The following is a 17,603-nucleotide window of genomic DNA, read 5'->3' on the forward strand; positions in this document are numbered from 1 at the left end:
TGGCGATGGAGGAGTCCAAGGACCTGCATGTCCTCGGTGGAGTGGGAGGGGGAGTTGAAGTGTTGAGCCACGGGGTGGTTGGGTTGGTTGGTCCAGGTGTCCCAGAGGTGTTCTCTGAAACGTTCTGCAAGTAGGCGGCCTGTCTCCCCAATATAGAGGAGGCCACATCGGGTGCAGCGGATGCAGTAAATGATGTGTGTGGAGATGCAGGTGAATTTGTGGCGGATATGGAAGGATCCCTTGGGGCCTTGATGGGCTGAAAGGCCTGTTCCTGTGCTGGACTGTTGTTTGTTACCGAGAGCTCATATCCTCCATCCCTCCCCATTGGAAATCCAGAATGGTATCAGGGTGAGAGTCTGAGGGTTTTGGAGTGAGGGGGAGTGACATTTCTTCACTCATCGGATTGTGAATTCTTTACCTCAGAGGGTATTTGCGTGCTCAGTCGCTGGGGTGGAGACTTTAACGCTGGGATGGACAGTTTTTTTTTAGTTGGTGTCCTGGGGGATTGTGGGATAGATATGGGGTTGGAGCAGCAGAGTGGATTTGATGACCCGAGATTGATCACAATTATGTTGAATGTAGGAGCACCCCGATGGGCTGAATAGCCTACTCTTATTGTTCCTCCTTCATTGCTGTGTCAGTCTCCTCCAGTTGCTTCCCACAATCTTTTCCCACTGAAAGAGTGCGGCCAAAATAAGCCACCAAAATAGCCCTAACCCTAACCTGCCATTGCCGGGGCTGTTGGAAACCATCCATCGGTAACATCTGGTGGCCGTGGTTTTGGTAACTCCAGGCACCAGGTTCCCAGGAGAAATCCAACTATGCATTGTCCTCCAAACTATCTCTGGTTGTTCCAAAGTAATATGTGCATCCTTGTCTTTCACTTAATTTACACACACACACACTTGCTTCACTGCCTAATGAAAGATAGTTTTTGTTTGTGAATTACTAGCCAGCGTTGGACAACCACCCACTGGGTTTCAGCCTAAATGATGAGAGATTAAAATAAGTAGAACAATGTAAACCCTGATTGAGTAAACGTACACAAGTGACCAGCTTGAAGAACTACCTTTACACGGGTCCCACAGTACACTGTTGGAGCCACGTCTACCTCCTTGTTAACCAGGATCGACAAATTACGCCAAAGGAGGCCATTCAGCCCAGAGTACCCATACTGACTGCATTGACAAGTCCCAATCACCTGCCCTCCTCCCCCACATCCCAGCAAGCCATGGATCTAAATGATTCCAGTTCTTGAACAGGAATGTTCATGTAATTGCAGGGCAGGTAGGGAGTAGGAATCTGCAAGCAGGGGAAGAGGGTTAACAGGGTACAGGGGAGAGGTACAGGGGAGTTGCGATGGTTCATAACATGAGGCAGGGTCCCATTGCCCACCCCGATCAAACTCTCTGTGGTTCCCATTGCCAACCCCGCGGGGTGAGGGGTGGCTGTGAATGCTGTGTTGTCCTCTGTACTGCAGGTGTTTTCCAACTGATCCCCTGGTACATCGCTGAATATCAATGTTAGAATGGAATGTGTAAATGCAAGATTGACGAGTGAAGGGCGTCTATTCCCCACTTCAACTAAAGCCTCTTTATTTCTCCACTTCTCTCTGCAGTAGAAGAAAATGAGACAGAAGAGCTACATCCTGCTGTGGGCCAGGCAAGCATTCAGAGTGGTATGTTTAAATCTCTAATTAGACAGCATTTATCATTGCAGTTGGAACTGGCAGGGTTGGAGTTGCCCTATGACTGCAGGGACACTGAAGAGATCTGCTTGTGTGCATTAAATGGCAGGTGTCAAAGCACTGACAGGCAATTGATCCAGACACAAGAGTTCAGGCAATTTAAGAATTCATGCAATGAAAATACCTTTGCTAGGTTTTGGGTAGAATTCTTCCCATAACAAAGCAGCAGCAGAATTAGCAGTGAGTGATTACTGAGAGAGGACTGATGCATTATTCTGTGTCATTTGTATATCTTCTTTATATAAAAACACACAGTGAAGGTGGCAATAAATTAACAAGACTGGCATCTCCATCTGTCAGTGTATGTGTGTCTGTACCTGAGACTGAGGAGAGCTGTAATATCTCACCTACATCGACAAAATCTGCTGTTGTGTTAAACTCGATCTAAAATTAACTTGTTACTGAGGCTGCAAAATCTCTCTCTAAACGGATATTGACTGGGTCTGCTCCTGCTCAAGAAGCCACTGTCCTGGAGGATTCAGGCTTTGGAGAAATGAGCATGCACAGAAGCTTCATTGTTATCTCCAAAGGAGTGGCTCATCTCCAGCTCTCCCTATAACCCTGCCTTCTCTTCCTTTCTGAATACCTGTCCAGTTAAAACAAAGGCTTGGCAGTTTATTGTTCCCGGCTGCGTTTTCCATGGCAACACTTCTACCAATCAGAATCCAATTGCCGGCCAAGTTGGCACCCTCTGCTGATGCAATATAAATTGTTGTTCCCTTTGAGATTTTGCATTCTTGCCATGTGGTCCTGATAACTGCAGGATGGAAAGCTTCGAAAGTGTCTCTTTAGTAATTGCTTTCTCCACATATACACCCAGCTCCCTCTGCACCTACAGCACCTTTTAGAATTGCTGCCCTATTTGATATTGTCTTTCAGTGTTCTTCCAATGAAGGGCACTACCTGGCAGTTCTCAGTATGCCTACTTCAGCTGGAGCCCTGGTTCACTCAGGAATCCCTGTTGGATTGATACTTGCTACGTCTCTCTCTCTCTCTCTCCTTCTTAAACCCCTTTCCACTCTCTGACATCCATGGAGCAGAGTCTCTGCAGCTGCTTGAGAGAAAAGTCCCAATTGGTGGGAACACCCAGTGTCCTCTCTGTGAGGCATTTTCTCCCAGTGGCATGGAAGGAACTGGTCACTCATTAATTCAACAGAATAATGTCAGAGGCACTGCACAGGAACTGGGGGCTGACTGGTCAAAGTGCCTGTCCGACAGACTGCGGCTCAATGTCCCTTGATTCCTCTCTCTCTCATTTACCGACCATCTCCATCTCCCCCCAACTGCTCAATCCTGCCACTGTAGCTGATAGTGAGCGTAGCGGATCTGGTGAGACAACGGAAATGGTTCAGGGGATTGATGCTGGGAGTGAACAGGTCGGCTGATGAGCAGAGGTTGGAAAGACTGGGCCTTTTCCCAACTGCAGCTTTAGGAGTAACCCCTCTCCTGGTAATATCCGGCCCTTGGCTGACCCATCAAGACAGCGTGGGTGGTGTCTGGGTGGTTTACAGGGCACTGAAAGGCTGGGCAGAAACCGAGTGAGGGTGAAATGAGGATAATCTTTCTAACCCAGAGAGTAGTTAGGGTGTGCATTGTCGGAGAGGCAGGTTTAACTGAGGCATTCATGGGATGGTTATTTGGATAGAAATGATGAGCAGGGATATGGGGAAAAGGCAGGAGATTGGTGCTAGGGGATAGAACCAATGCAAGCACAGTGGGCCGAATGGCTTCCTGCGCAGTAACAATGCTGTGATTGTGTGATCCATCCTAGTCTGTTTGGGGAACTGATATCTCAGTGTTATTATTGGCAGATTATTAATCCACACACCCAGGCAGTATCCTGGGGAACCTATGTTCAAATTCTGCTGTCTGAATTCCTTAAAAGATCTGGAGTTAAGAGGATAATGATGACTACATTGTCAACTGTGTGGAAAAACCTGCCTGGTTCACCGATGTCCTGTAGGGAGGGAGACCTGAGCCAGTGTGGTCTACACGTAACTCCAGACCCACAGCACAGAGACTGACTCTTAACTGCCCTCCGAAATGGCCGAGCAAGCTGCTCCGTTCAGGGGGCAATTAGGGATGAGCAGTAAATGCTGACCCAGCCTAGAAAGTCACTCCGTTCTGTCAAACTACTTTAAAAAGTCTCAATAAAGGAACAAAGCCAGCGTGGCAAAAGTGAGGACTGCAGATGCTGGAAATCAGAGTCTAGGTTAGAGTGGTGCTGGGAAGGCACAGCAGGCCTTCATTCCTGATGAACTGTCGATTTTCCTGCTCCTCGGATGCTGCTTGACCTGCTGTGCTTTTCCAGCACCACACTCAACAAAACCGGTGTGACCACCAGAAACAGTAGCCTTTGAACCTCAGTGCATGGCACCACTGTGCATCATGGGTAAAGGACATTGAAGTGTCTGAGGGGTGCCATGATCTTATTGAATGGTTGGACTGGCTCAAATGGACTGAATGGCCTACTCCTGACTCTATGGAAGTTCTCCTCCAAGCCACTCACCATCCTGACTTGGAAATATATTGCCGTTCCTTCACTGGGTCAAAATCACGGAATTCCCTCCCTCAGGGCATTGTGGGTCTACCCTACAGCACATGGACTGCAGGGGTTCAAGAAGGCAGCTCACCCCCACCTTCTCAAGGGGCAACTAGGGACGGGCAGTAAATGCTGGGCCCAGCCAGTGACACCCACATTCCCTGAAACATGAAGAGGCCATTCAGCCCATCAAATCTGTGCTGTCAGAAGCCACTCTAAATCTACATTGGGCTTGACGATCCAGGTCTGGGCCTGGGTGGATCGAAACTAGAATGAGCACAGCACCGAGTTTCTCAGTCTTGGAAGATTCCTATAAACCCCACCTTTTTCAGTGCAGCCACTGAGCAGTGCAGTGTCAACTCTGAGCCAGATTGGAAAGAGGAAAAACAAGAAGTTTTTAAAAAAAATGAAATTCCTGCACAGGAAAAGGGGGAAGCCATTCCAACAGGGCTTCCTGTTGAAGGGAGGGACGGCTGTGAGTGCTGGTGCGAGGAAGGTTGCTCAACTCCCAGCCACAACAGCTCTGTCGGTGCCAGCACATGGGAACGGGGGGGGCTCTGGAGGGACCCACCCACTGCGCGGGGACAGACACTCAGCTTTTACTGGGATTTCCTGGAGAATTCCAGCCCACGCATCCATTTCTTCTGAGTTTCCAGCCCTTGTGTTAATCAGCCAAGTTTTGAAAGGAGATCAGAGCTACACGCAGCTCAGGGATTTGGAGCGAGGGAATTAAATAAAGCAGACAGAATGAATCACAGGATGGTCATGGCCAAGGAGGAAGGCATTCAGCCTGTTAGAGGAACAGGAGTAGGCCATTCAGCCCCTCCAATCTGTTCCACCCATTCATAGCTGGTCTGTTGCCTGTCTGCTTTGGCCCACATCCCTGTACCTTTTGCTCAACAAATATTTATCGATCTCAGATTTAAAATGAGCGACTGATCCAAACCTGTCCCACCCTTTTGCGTGTAGAAGTGCTTCCTAACATTTCTCCTGAACAGTCTGGCCCTAACTCTCAGACTCCACTCCCTTAGTTCTCCAATCTCCACACAGTGGAAATAGTTTATCTTTATCTACCCTGTCTTTCCCTGTTAATAACTTGGAGACTTTGAACACATCACCCCTTAACCTTCTATATTCAGGAGAAAATAAGTTTAATTTGTATTCTTCCCAGAACTTAACCCCTGAAGTGCAGGTGCCATATTTGTAAACCTACATTAGATTAGATTACCTACAGGATGGAAACAGGCCCTTCGGCCCAACAAGTCCACACTGACCCGCCGAAGCGCAACCCACCCATACCCCTACATTTACCCCTTTACCTAACACTACGGGCAATTTAGCATGGCCAATTCACCTGACCCGCACATCTTTGGACTGTGGGAGGAAACCGGAGCACCCGGATGAAACCCACGCAGACACGGGGAGAACGTGCAAACTCCACACAGTCAGTCTCCTGAGGCTGGAATTGAACCCGGGTCTCAGGCGCTGTGAGGCAGCAGTGCTAACCACTGTGCCACCGTGCCGCCCACCTTGCACTCCCTCCAAGGCCAATAAATCCACGGTCTGGTCACTGTGCTCCAAGTGGGGTGGAACCAGGGTTTTCTATAACTGCAGCATACCCTCTGCATCCTTATACTGCAATTCTCTGGACATAAATTACAGATTAGATCCCCTACAGTGTGGAAACAGACCCTTCGGCCCATCAAGTCCACATCAACCCTCCAGAGAGTAACCCACCCAGACCTATTCCCCTATATTTGCTCCTGACTAATGCACCTAACACTATGGACAATTTAGTCTGGCCAATTCACCTGACCCTGCATATCTTTGAACTGTGGGAGGAAACCCACGCAGACACGGGGAGAATGTGCAAACTCCACACAGACAGTTGCCCGGGGCTGGAACTGAATCCAGGACCCTGGTGCTGTGAGGCAGTGGGGCTAACCGCTGAGCCACCATGCCCTCGTAAAAGCCAGCTTTGTTGATTATAAATGTGCTGGCCTCCTTTTCTCATCAGATAATGATTCAAATCTCTTTTTAAAATGAAATTGCACCCACCTCCCAGTAAAGGATTTGTTGTGACCTGTGTAAGCTTTGCTATTTTGTTTGCAATCTTATTACATCTTTGCCCTCAACCTTTCCACCAATGGGACCTGTGTCTCCTTATTTCCCAGTCTAGGCCCCTCCTGATAGTGGACAACCTGATCAAATCTCCTCCCAACCTTCTCCCCTCCATGGAGAACAGTCTCAACTTCTCCAAACATCTTTTTTTATTCGTTCACAGGACGTAAGCATCGCTGGCTGGGCCCAGCATTTACTGCCCGTCCCTAGTTGCCCCTTGAGAAGGTGGGGGTGAGCTGCCTTCTTGACCCGCTGCAGTCCATGTGCTGTAGGTAGACCCACAATGGCCTTAGGGAGGGAATTCCAGGATTCTGATCCTGCCACACTGAAGGAATGGCGATATATTTCCATTGTTGTGGTTCTGCTCGCCGAGCTGGAAGTTTTTGCTGCAAACGTTTTGTTCCCTGACTAGGGAACATCATCAGTGCTATTGGAGCCTCCTGTGAAGCGCTGCTTTGATGTTTCTTCCGGTATTTATAGTGGTTTGTTCTTGCTGCTTCCGGGTGTCAGTTTCAGCTGTAGTAGTTTGTATGTGGGGTCCAGGTCGATGTGTCTGTTGATGGATGTTCTTGCCGATATATTTCCAAGTCAGGATGGTGAGGGGAACTTGCAGGGGTGGTGTTCCCATGTACCTGCTGCTCTTATCCTTCCAGATGGAAGTGGTGGTAGGTTTGGAAGGTGCTGTCTGAGGATCTAATGTGAATTTCTGCAGTGCATCTTGTAGATAGTACACACTGCTGTGACTGAGTGTCAGAGGTGGAGGGAGTGGCTGCTTGTGGATGTGGTGCTAATTAACTAGACTGCTTTGTCCTGGATGTTTTCGAGCTTCTTGAGTGTTGTTGGAGCTGCCCCCATCCTGGCAAGTGGGGAGTATTCCATCCCACGCCATCATATTGGGATATCTCCCTTTTTGAATGGTTTATGTGAATCGTTTTATGAAAGAGGAAGAATCGTTATGTGTATTTTGGACAAGAGAAAAACACATCCTATTAATGAAAGCAAGATTCTGAGGACACTGAAAATCTGGCACAAACAGTGAATGCTAGAGAAACTCAGCAGGTCTGGCAGCATCTGTGGAGACATTAAAGTTTCAGAACTGGAGTACGACTCTGAAGAAGGGTCATATCGGACTCAAAATGTGATCTCTGTTCTCTCTCCACAGATGCTGTCAGCCCTGTTGAGTTTCTCCTGCATTCTCTCTCTATTTGCCCTTCCCCTTTCTCTTGGCATGTGGACCCATTCACTGTCACTTACTGAAAGAGTCACTGCACAGTCCTTTAGAGATCCAGTCAGCCGAAGGAAAGACTGGGTGTCACGTAAATGCAGATGTCAATGAGCACAGGTGTGAACGTGCAAATTAGGAGGAGGCCAGTCAGCCCCTCTGGCCTGTTCTGCTATTCAGTGGAATGATTGGCTGATCTGATAAAGCCATATTCTTACCTCACTTCCTGATCAAAGATCCATCCACTCTGCCTTAGGTCCCATTGGTCAGACTGATTCCTGGGAATGGCAGGTCTGATTGGTCTGGTTAGGACTATCTTCAATGGAGAGTAAAAGAATGGAGGGGGAATTTTTCATAAATTCTGACTGGACTAGGCAGGGTAAACACAGGAAGGATGTTCCCGGTGACCGGGGGGGAGTCCAGAACCAGGAGAGTCACACTCTAAGGATACCGGGTGGGCCATTTCGGACTGAGATGCGGAGAAATGTCTTCACCCAGAGAATGGGGAGCCAAACCACTGAATGTTTTCAAGAAAGAGTTAGATAGAGTTTTTGTTTATTCACTCTTGGATGTTGCTATTACTTGCTGACCAGCATTTATTGCCTGTCCCTAGTTGCCCCTTGTTCCTATGACTAAAGGAATTGAAAGATATGGGGAGAAATTGTGAATAGGGGACTGAGTTAGATGATCAGCCATGATCACCTTGGGGCAGGCTCAAAGGGCTGAATGGCCTACTCCTTCTCCTACTTTCTATATTTATACGTGAATGTCTTCCTGCCTCCTCTTCATCTCACTCTATAGAGTCATCGAAATGTACAGCACAGAAACAGACCCTTCGGTCCAACCTGTCCATGCCGACCAGATATCCCAACCCAATCTAGTCCCACCTGCCAGCACTTAGCTCACATTCTTCAAACCCTTCCTATTCATATACCCATCCAGATGCCTTTTAAATGTTGTAGTTGTACCATCCTCCACCACTTCCTCTGGCAGCTCATTCCATACACGCACCACCCTCTGTGTGAAAAAATTGCCCCTTCGGTCCCTTTTGTACCTTTCCCCTCTCACCCTAAACCTATGCCCTCTAGCTTTGGACTCCCCAACCCCAGCGAAAAGACTTTGTCTATTTACCCTATCCATGCCCCTCATGATTTTGTAAACCTCTATAAGGTCACCCCTCAGCCTCTGATGCTCCAGGGAAAACAGCCCCAACCTGTTCAACTTCTCCCTATAGCTCAAACCCTCCAACCCTGGCAACGTTCCCATCACCTTTTTCTGAATCCTTTCAAGTTTCACAACATCCTTCCTACAGCAGGGAGACCAAAATTGCACATAATATTCTAAAAGTGACCTAACCAATATCCTGTACAGCAGCAACATGACCTCCCAACTCCTATACTCAATGCACTGACCAAATAATGGCAACCAAACCGAACACCACCTTCACTATCCTACCTACCTGCGACTCCACTTTCAAGGAGCTATGAACCTGCACTCCAAAGTCTCTTTGTTCAGCAACACTCCTCAGGACCTTACCATTAAGTGTATAAGTCCTGCTCTGATCTGCCTTTCCAAAATGCAGCACCTCGCATTTATCTGAATTAAACTCCTTGGCCCATTGGCGCATCTGATCAAGATCCTGTTGTAATCTGAGGTAACCTTCACTGTCCACTACACCGATCATCTTTATCATTCTGTTATTTCCCTCGTTAATGCAGTTACTCTGTTCACTGTAGCCACTGTCATGGCAGCAAGTTACCCATTCTAACTACTCCATGGTCAAGAGTGTGGCACTGGAAAAACACAGCAGGTCAGGCAACATCCGAGAAACAGGAGAGTCAACATTTTGGGCATAAGCTCTCCATCTGGAATGGCAGGCTTATGCCTAAAATGTCGATTCTCCTGCTCCTTTGATGCTGCCTGACCTGCTGCGCTTTTCCAGCAACACATTTTTAATGTCTGATCTCCAGCATCTGCAGTCCTCACTTTCTCGTAGTTTTATTAAGGTGAGCAATCATGTCTAATTTACAAGCACCCTCAAAGTACTGGCACTTATTGTCTCACAGCTCATTTGTCTGCACTGTAGCTCTACCTTTGTCAATCATTTTCTCCATATTTCTGATGCGATCTGGTGAATAGATGTCTTCAAGGTGCTCCGAGTGTGGTCTAACTAACTTGTAGACTAGATTACTGTAGCATCGTTGTTTTTCAAGATGTATTTTTCTTTGTGTGCCCTCTGGGTTTTTTAATTTTATTTATTTATTTATTTTAATCCCCCCCCCCCACAATACTGCCAAACAGCGGTATTGCTTATTCCCCCACACCCCCATCCCCATCACCCAGGTCACTTGTTGGTGTACTACACAGTGAAGCCATGTATGCAGAAAACTTTATTTATATCCCACCACGAGGAAGAAAAAACAGCTGAGTGGCCAGTGACAAGCAGTGTCCTTGCCTTCTGGGCTTATTGCTGTGGGTCTTTTCCAGTTCAGATATTACAGGAGCACTCGTCTTAATTGAGGGGCTGAATGGTCTTCGGCTTAATTGTTCAGTCGTTGTTAGAGGGAGGAAGTGATGAGGGCCTTAATGCTCAAATCGTCGATTCTCCTGCTCGTCGGATGCTGCCTGACTTGCTGTGCTTTTTCAGCACCACATTCTCGACATAGTCATTGTTAGACTCTGACAGAAGGCTAGAAGATTGCAAATGTTCCACCCTTGATGAAAGAGAGTTGGAAAAGCCTTTCAAGGCTGTTCAGTTTAACATACATTATTTAGAAATTTTACCTTGGTCCAGACTAACAGTCATCAGGACAAGATTAATTAAGTAAAGCTAGCATGGGTTTGAGAAAATTTTGCGGAGGTGTTGTTACAGTATTGTCACTGGATTAGGAATCCAGATAGACCCTGAGTTAATTTTTCAGGCACATGGTTTCAAATCCCGTAGGATCAGATGGTGGTACTGGAATGTTGGCCCTTATTTCAAAGGGGTTGGAGTGTAAGAGGAGGGAAGTTTTACAGCAAGGTGCTGGTGAGACCACATCTGGAGTACTGTCAGCAGCTTTGGTTCCCTCATTTACGAAAAGGTGTCACTTCACTGGAGGCAGGTCAGAGAAGTTTCACTCTGATGATCCCTGGGACAGAGGGATTGTCTTATGAGCAAAAGCTGAGCAGGTGGCTCTGGGCATTGAGGGACAAACTATAAATCCCAGCCTAGTCAGCAACTTCCAAATCCTGTGAACGAATTTCAAAACAAAAAAATTACAGGCTGCTATAAAATTTTGAAATTGGTTTCAGTTTTTTTTTGGTAGGCAGATCACATTTGGATTTGAATGTTTATGTGAGAGTTGGAAGTTTTCTTTTGGATCAGGCCCTGATCAGTTTTTAAATTTTTCAAATCCTTCCACATCCTCTCTCCTCTGTATCAGGACAAATCCTCCACAGCAGAACCCTGCCAGATTTCCTGTTCCGACCATATTAGACTCTGTGTGGCTCTATCACGGATGGTCACGAATTGAGTTACCTGGGCCTCTTTTAGCTCATGGGCATGTTTCCGTGAACCACTCTACCTCTCCCTCATTTTGTATCCCTCATTCCTTTAATAGACAATAGGTGCAGGAGTAGGCCATTCTACCCTTCGAGCCAGCACCACCATTCATTATGATCATGGCTGACCATCCTCAATCACTATCCTGTTCCTGCCTTATCTCCATAACCCTTGATTCCACTCTCTTTGAGAGCTCTATCCAACTCTTTCTTGAAAGTATCCAGAGACTGGGCCTCCACTGCCTTCTGGGGCAGAGCATTCCACACAGCCACCACTCTCTGGGTGAAGAAGTTTCTCCTCAACTCTGTTCTAAATGGCTTGCACCTTGTTTTTAAGCTGTGTCCCCTGGTTCTGGACTCACCCATCAGCAGAAACATGCTTCCTGCCTCCAGAGTGTCCAATCCTTTAATAATCTTATACATCTCAATCAGATCCCCTCTCATCCTTCTAAACTCAAGTGTATACGCCACTTGGTCTATGTTTTTGGTTGGAACCTTGCTTGATGGACTGCATTCGAGGTACTGAATAAATGGTGACCATTGGCTCTGTAGCTTTGAATATAGTTGTGCCTTGAACCCTGGGCAAATGTTGGCATTGAAGGCTCCTGTGACCCCATGAGCAGGGCTCCATGTTCCCAACTTGTACTGAGGCCAGACTGTCGCGGGGTCTGTTCAAAGCTGCCACCTCGCCTGAGCTGATAAAAACACACTCCTAATCCTCCAGGTATTTTTGCGTTTTGGATTTGGAACTGCAGTACTGAATGTGAAATATTGTGACTTGTGTTTGTTGGAATTGAACGCACCAGATGTTATCATGATCAAGCTGGACTTAAACCCAACAGATGATTGAATTTACAAATCAGAGCTCAGCTCAACATTATACTGTCAAAATATTTGTTTCTCCAAATGTATTTGGAAGACTGCAGGTAGCAGTCTAACCTGAAGTAAGAGGGTGTGAGGGCTCTGATGGAAGTCTTGATTTTGCTGTGTTACTTTTGCAATGGTATCATTAGCCAATTTTAACAACTTGGAGTTGGAAAGCTGAAAATGCTAGAATACAGACACATAAAACTCTGGAAGTCTGTGTGTGGAGAGTTGCACCACATCTGAAAAAAAAAGGAAAATTTAATGGTCTAGTTTAGACAGCCCTTTGACTGTTTCTTGTCGTTTCCCATCTTCACTTGGAGTTGAGGGATTGAGTGAAATATGTGAAAAGGCTTTCATTTCCACAGTGCCTTTTACATCATTTTCAAAATTGAGTTTATTTTTCACGGGATGTGGGCATCATTGGTTGGGCCAGCATTTTTGGGGCTTGTCCCTAATTGACCATTGAGATTGCACCGGCCCACCGAAGAGTGTCCCGCCCAGACCCCTACCCTAGCCCTGCAATCCTGTATTTCCCATGACTAGTCCACCTAACCTGAACACCTTGGGACTTTGGGAGGAAACCGGAGCACCCGGAGGAAACCCACGCAGACACCAGGGAGAACGGTAAAAGAGAGAAGTTCCAGGGAGGTAGTGTCACCTCAGGTACAGGAATATGGTAGATGGGTTACAGTCAGGGGACGGAAAGGGAACAGACAGGGATCCCCTGTGGCCATTCCCCTCAGGAACAAGTATACTGTTTTGGATATGGTTGGGGGGCACAACCTACCTTGGGAAAGCCACAATGGCCAGGACTCTGGCACTGAGCCTGGCTCTGTGTCTCAGCAGGGAATAGGAGAGCGATTTGTGGTAGGCGACTCAACAGTTAGAGAATTGGACAGGAGATTTTGTGGTCGCGAACGGGAATCCCGGAAGATATGTTACCTCCCAGATGCCAAGGTGTGTCTGATCGAGTCTACAAGGTTCTGAAGGGGGAGGGGGAGCAGCCAGAAGTCGTGGTGCACATTGGCACCAATGACATAGCTAGGAAAAGGGGTGAGGATCTAAAAAGGAGGATTTCAAGGAATTGGGTTGGAAGATAAAACATAGGACGAACAGAGCACTAATCTCAGGATTAGTGCCAGTGCAACATGCTAGTGAGGTGAGGAACAGGGAGCGAGTGCAGCTAAACATGTGGCTACAGGGCTGGTGCAGGAGGGAGGGCTTCAGATAGGTCTGGGTACCTTCTGGGGAAGGTGGGACCTGTACATGAAGGAAGGGTTGCACTTAAACTGGAGGGGCACAAATGATCTGGGTGGGAGATTTGCTGGAGCACTTTAGGAGTTTTTAAACTAGTTTGGCAGGAGGATGGGAACCAGAGCTACAGATCAGAGGAGAGGGTAGTTCCTGAATGGGCAGAAATAGAATGCAGAGAGCCTGTCAGGAAGGATACACAGTTGATAGGACAAAGGGATGGATTAAAGCGTGTCTGTTTCGATGCAAGGAGTGTCAGGAATAAGAGTGACGAACTCTGAGCATGGGTCAGTACTTGGAACGATGATGTTGTGGCCATAACAGAGATGTGGATTTCCCAGGGACAAGAATGGTTGCTGGATGTTCCAGGGTTTAGATCTTTTTCAAAGAGCAGGGAGGGGGAGTAGCATTGTTAATTAGAGAGTGTATCCCAGCTATAGAAAAGGAGGTTGTTGAGGCGAGTTTGTCTACGGAGTCCGTATGGGTGGAAGTCAGGAACAGGAAAGGTGTAGTGGAGAGATGGAAGAACCGATTGGACAGCAGATATTGGAAAGGTGCTGATGTAACAGAGTTGTTGTTATGGGTGACTTCAACTTCCCCAGTATTGATTGGTCTGGATGGATCCGATTTTGTCAGGTGTTCAGGAAGGATTCCTGACTCGATAGGCCGACTAGGGAGAGGCCATATTGGATTTGGTGCGAGGCAACGAGCCAGATCTTTTGGTGGGAGGGCATTTCGGTGACAGTGACCACAACTGCCTCACCTTTACCATAGCCATGGAGAGGGATAGGAACAGACAGTGTGGGAAGGTATTTAATTGGGGGAGGGGAAATTATACTGCTATAAGACAGGAGCTGTGGAGATAAATTGGGAACAATTATTCTACAGGAAATACACAACAGAAATGTGGAGGCTGTTTAAGGAGCACTTGTTGGGAGTGTTGGATAACGTTGTCCCACTGAGACAGGTGAGGAATGGTACAATGAAGGAGCCTTGGATGACAGGAGAAGAGGAGCTTCTCATCAAGAGGAAGAAGGAAGATTACTTAAGGGTGAGGAAGCAAGGATCTGGCACAGATTTAGAGGAGTACAGGGAGCAAGGAAATAACTAAAAAATGGACTGAGGTGCGCTAGGAGAGGGCATGAGGAAGCCTTGGTGGGAAGGATTAGGGAAACCCAAAGGTGTTCTACATATACATGAGAAGCAAGAGAATGATCAGAGAGAGGGTAGGGCCGATTAGGGATAGTGGAGGGAACTTGTGCCTGGAGCCTGAAGAAATAGGGGAATTTTTTTGATTCTGTATTCACTAGAGAGAGGGATCTTGTTGATAGGGAGTACACCGTGGACCATGTTAATAGGCTTGAACAAATTGATATTAAGGAAGTGGATGTTCTGGGAAGCATCAAGATAGTGTTATGAAGGTGTAGAGTTGTACTGTACCTTGGAGAGTGAAGAACAGAATGCTGGAGAATTACAGTGTAACATATGGTCCAGCAGCTAGCGGTATTTGGGTTGCTATGAGACAAATTCAAATTCGGCCAATCAGTTTAAATTATGCCACAAAATACCAAACACATCGACCTGGACCCAATATACCAACCACTACAGCGGACAGCTGAAACTGACACCCGGAAGCGGCAAGGACAGACCACTATAAATACCGGAAGAAACATCAAAGAAGCGCTTCGCAGGAGGCTCCAGAGCACTGATGATGTCTCCTAGCCAGGGGACGAAACGTTTGCAACAAAAACTTCTAGCTCGGCGAACAGAACCACAACAACGAGCACCCAAGCTACAAATCTTCGCACAAACCTTGAATACCAAACTCCAATCATGTTTGAATTTAGTATTTTGATAATATTAACACAATGACACAATCCAATGGTTGGGGGGGTATGAGACCGGGAAAAATTGAACAGTTGGAGAAGAACTGCCAGAAGACCGATAGATATTGGCTGCGAGTCCGAACTCTTGAGAGGTACCTGTCTGGAGAAGGAGTCTGCACAGAGAAAAACATCGATGCCTACTGGAGAGCAAATCTACAGAGAAAGATACAACGAGAAGATTCAACAGCTGGCTGGTTTTGAAATTTGAATTTTTCTGTAAATCTTAATCGGGGATTTCATCAGACTAGTCTTGTGGAGGACAAATAAAAGATAGGCTAGAGGAAGGAGTTGTAAATAGTTGTTAGTTCATTATTCTCTGTTAGACTTCAAGAAATAAATTTGTTAACTTTTACTTTAAGTAGTGACCTTTGGGATAGCTCTTTGCCTCTTGAATCTGAACAGATTACAGCCCGGGGTGAATCTTTTCTGTATGGCTGGTTTAAAGCAGCAGACGGGATTACCCCGTGTCGTAACAATAGATAAGTCCCAGGGCTGGACCAGGTATACCCAAGATTACTACGGGCAGCCAGGAATGAGATTGCTTTGTCTCTGGTGAAGATCTTTGCATCCTCACTCTCCACAGTAGTACCGAATGATTGGAGGGAGGTGAATGTTGTTTCTCTGTTCAAGAAAGGGAATAGGGAAATCCCTGGGATATACTGATCAGTCAGTCTATGGTAAGCAAGATTCTGAGAGGATAGGATTTATAACCATTTGGAAAAACATAGTTTGATTAAAGGTAGTCAGTATGACTTTGTGAGGGGCATGCCTCACAAACCTTATTCAGTTCTTTGAAGATGTGATAAGACAAGTTAATGAAGGTTGCGCAGTGGATGTGGTGTGTATGGATTTCAGTCAGGCATTTGATAAAATTCCCCACAGTAGGCTCTTTCAGAAACATAGGAGGTGTGGGATACAGGGAAATGTGTCTGTCTGGATACAGAATTGGCTGGCCAAAAGAAGACAGCAAACGGTAGTGGATGGAAAATATTCTGCCTGGAAGTTGGTGAACAGTGGTGTCCCGCAGGGATCTGGTCTTGGGCCTCTGCTCTTTGGAGTTTTTATAAATGACTTGAATGAAGAAGTGGAAGGGTGGGTTAGTAAGTTTACCGATGACACAAAGGTCGGTGGTGTTGTAGATAGTGTTGAGGGTTGTTGCAGACTACACAAGACATTGACAGGATGCAGAGCTGGGCTGAGAAATGGCAGATGGAGTTCAACCTGGATAAATGTGAAGTGATTCATTTTGGAAGATTGAATTTGAATGCTGAATATAGGATAAAGACAGGATTCTTGTCCATGTGGAGGAACAGCAGGATCGTGGAGTCCATGTACATAGATTCCTCAAAGTTGCCACCCATGTTGATAGGGTTGTTAAGAAGGCGTATGGTTTACTGGCTTTCATTAACAGAGGATTGAGTTTAAGAGCCGCTAGGTTTTGCTGCAGCTCTATAAAACCCTGGTTAGACTACACTTGGAATATTGTGTCTATTTCTGGTCACCTTATTACAGGAAGGATGTAAATGCTTTAGAGACAGTGCAGAGGGGATTTACCAGGATGCTGCCTGGATTGGAAGGCTTGGCTTATGAAGAAAGGTTGAGGAAGCTAGGGCTGTTCACACTGGAGAGAAGAAGGAAAAGAGGTGACTTGATCGAGGTGTACAAGACAATGAGAGACCTAGATAGAGGAGATAGCCAGAGAGCTTTCCCCAGGGCAGAAATGACTGTCACGAGGGGTCAAAATTTTAAGGTGATTGGAGGAAGGGAGGTTGTTCACGCAGAGAGTGGTGGGTGTGTGGAATGCACTGTCAGCGTGGTGGTAGTGTCAGAGACACTAGGGATATTTAAGCGACTGTTGGACAAGCACATGGATGGCAGGAAATTGAGGGATGTGTGTAGGTTAAGTTGATGTTAGATTAAGATAAATGTTCTATGTTCCAATGTGCAAATTCCATACAGACAGTTGCCCAAGGCTGGAATCCAACCGGATCCCTGGCGCTGACCACTGAGTCACCGTGCTGCCCTTTCTATTGTCCTTACCTGGTCTGGCCTACATGTGACTCCAGACCCACAGCAATGGGGTTGACTCTGAACTCCCTCTGGGCAATTGGGGATGGGCAGTAAATGCTGGCCTGGCCAGTAATAGGTGGAAAAGAATGTACTGGAGCTGGATTTTGAGGCATCCAAGATAGGTTCAGGCCATTAGGCGCCATTTGACAAATTGGAGTGGTCTTCCTTTCTGGATTGCCAGTTATTCCCACATGAAAGAATCCTTTGTACGGCTGGGTGCTCCAGATGAGTGATATCAACAAGGCATTGATGAAGAGAAAGTGGGAATATGTGATTGAGACACAGAATCAGCCATGATCATACTGGGTAGTGGAGCAGTCTTGATGGGCCGAATGTCCTACTGTTGTTTTTGTG

At 46.7% G+C, this 17,603-nt stretch overlaps 1 protein-coding gene across 5 annotated transcripts in view; it reads left to right on the plus strand.

Annotated features, from left to right (window-relative positions):
* LOC132815121 (zinc finger protein 521) overlaps window positions 1-17,603 on the plus strand; it is a 480,095-nt gene that overhangs the window by 14,700 nt on the left and 447,792 nt on the right. For 4 of the 5 annotated variants that reach the window (XM_060823910.1, XM_060823905.1, XM_060823908.1 and 1 more), the window contains exon 2: window positions 1,619-1,678. The exons of the other annotated variant lie outside the window; for it this stretch is intronic. Coding sequence is in view for 3 of the 4 variants with exons in the window: in XM_060823905.1 (XP_060679888.1) it covers window positions 1,619-1,678 (60 nt within the window). In the remaining variant the exon portion in view is untranslated. The remainder of the gene's footprint in view (window positions 1-1,618; window positions 1,679-17,603) is intronic. 5 annotated transcript variants of the gene reach the window in all.

Source organism: Hemiscyllium ocellatum, chromosome 4 (assembly GCF_020745735.1).
Source record: "Hemiscyllium ocellatum isolate sHemOce1 chromosome 4, sHemOce1.pat.X.cur, whole genome shotgun sequence".
In the NCBI taxonomy this organism is placed as follows: domain Eukaryota; kingdom Metazoa; phylum Chordata; class Chondrichthyes; order Orectolobiformes; family Hemiscylliidae; genus Hemiscyllium; species Hemiscyllium ocellatum.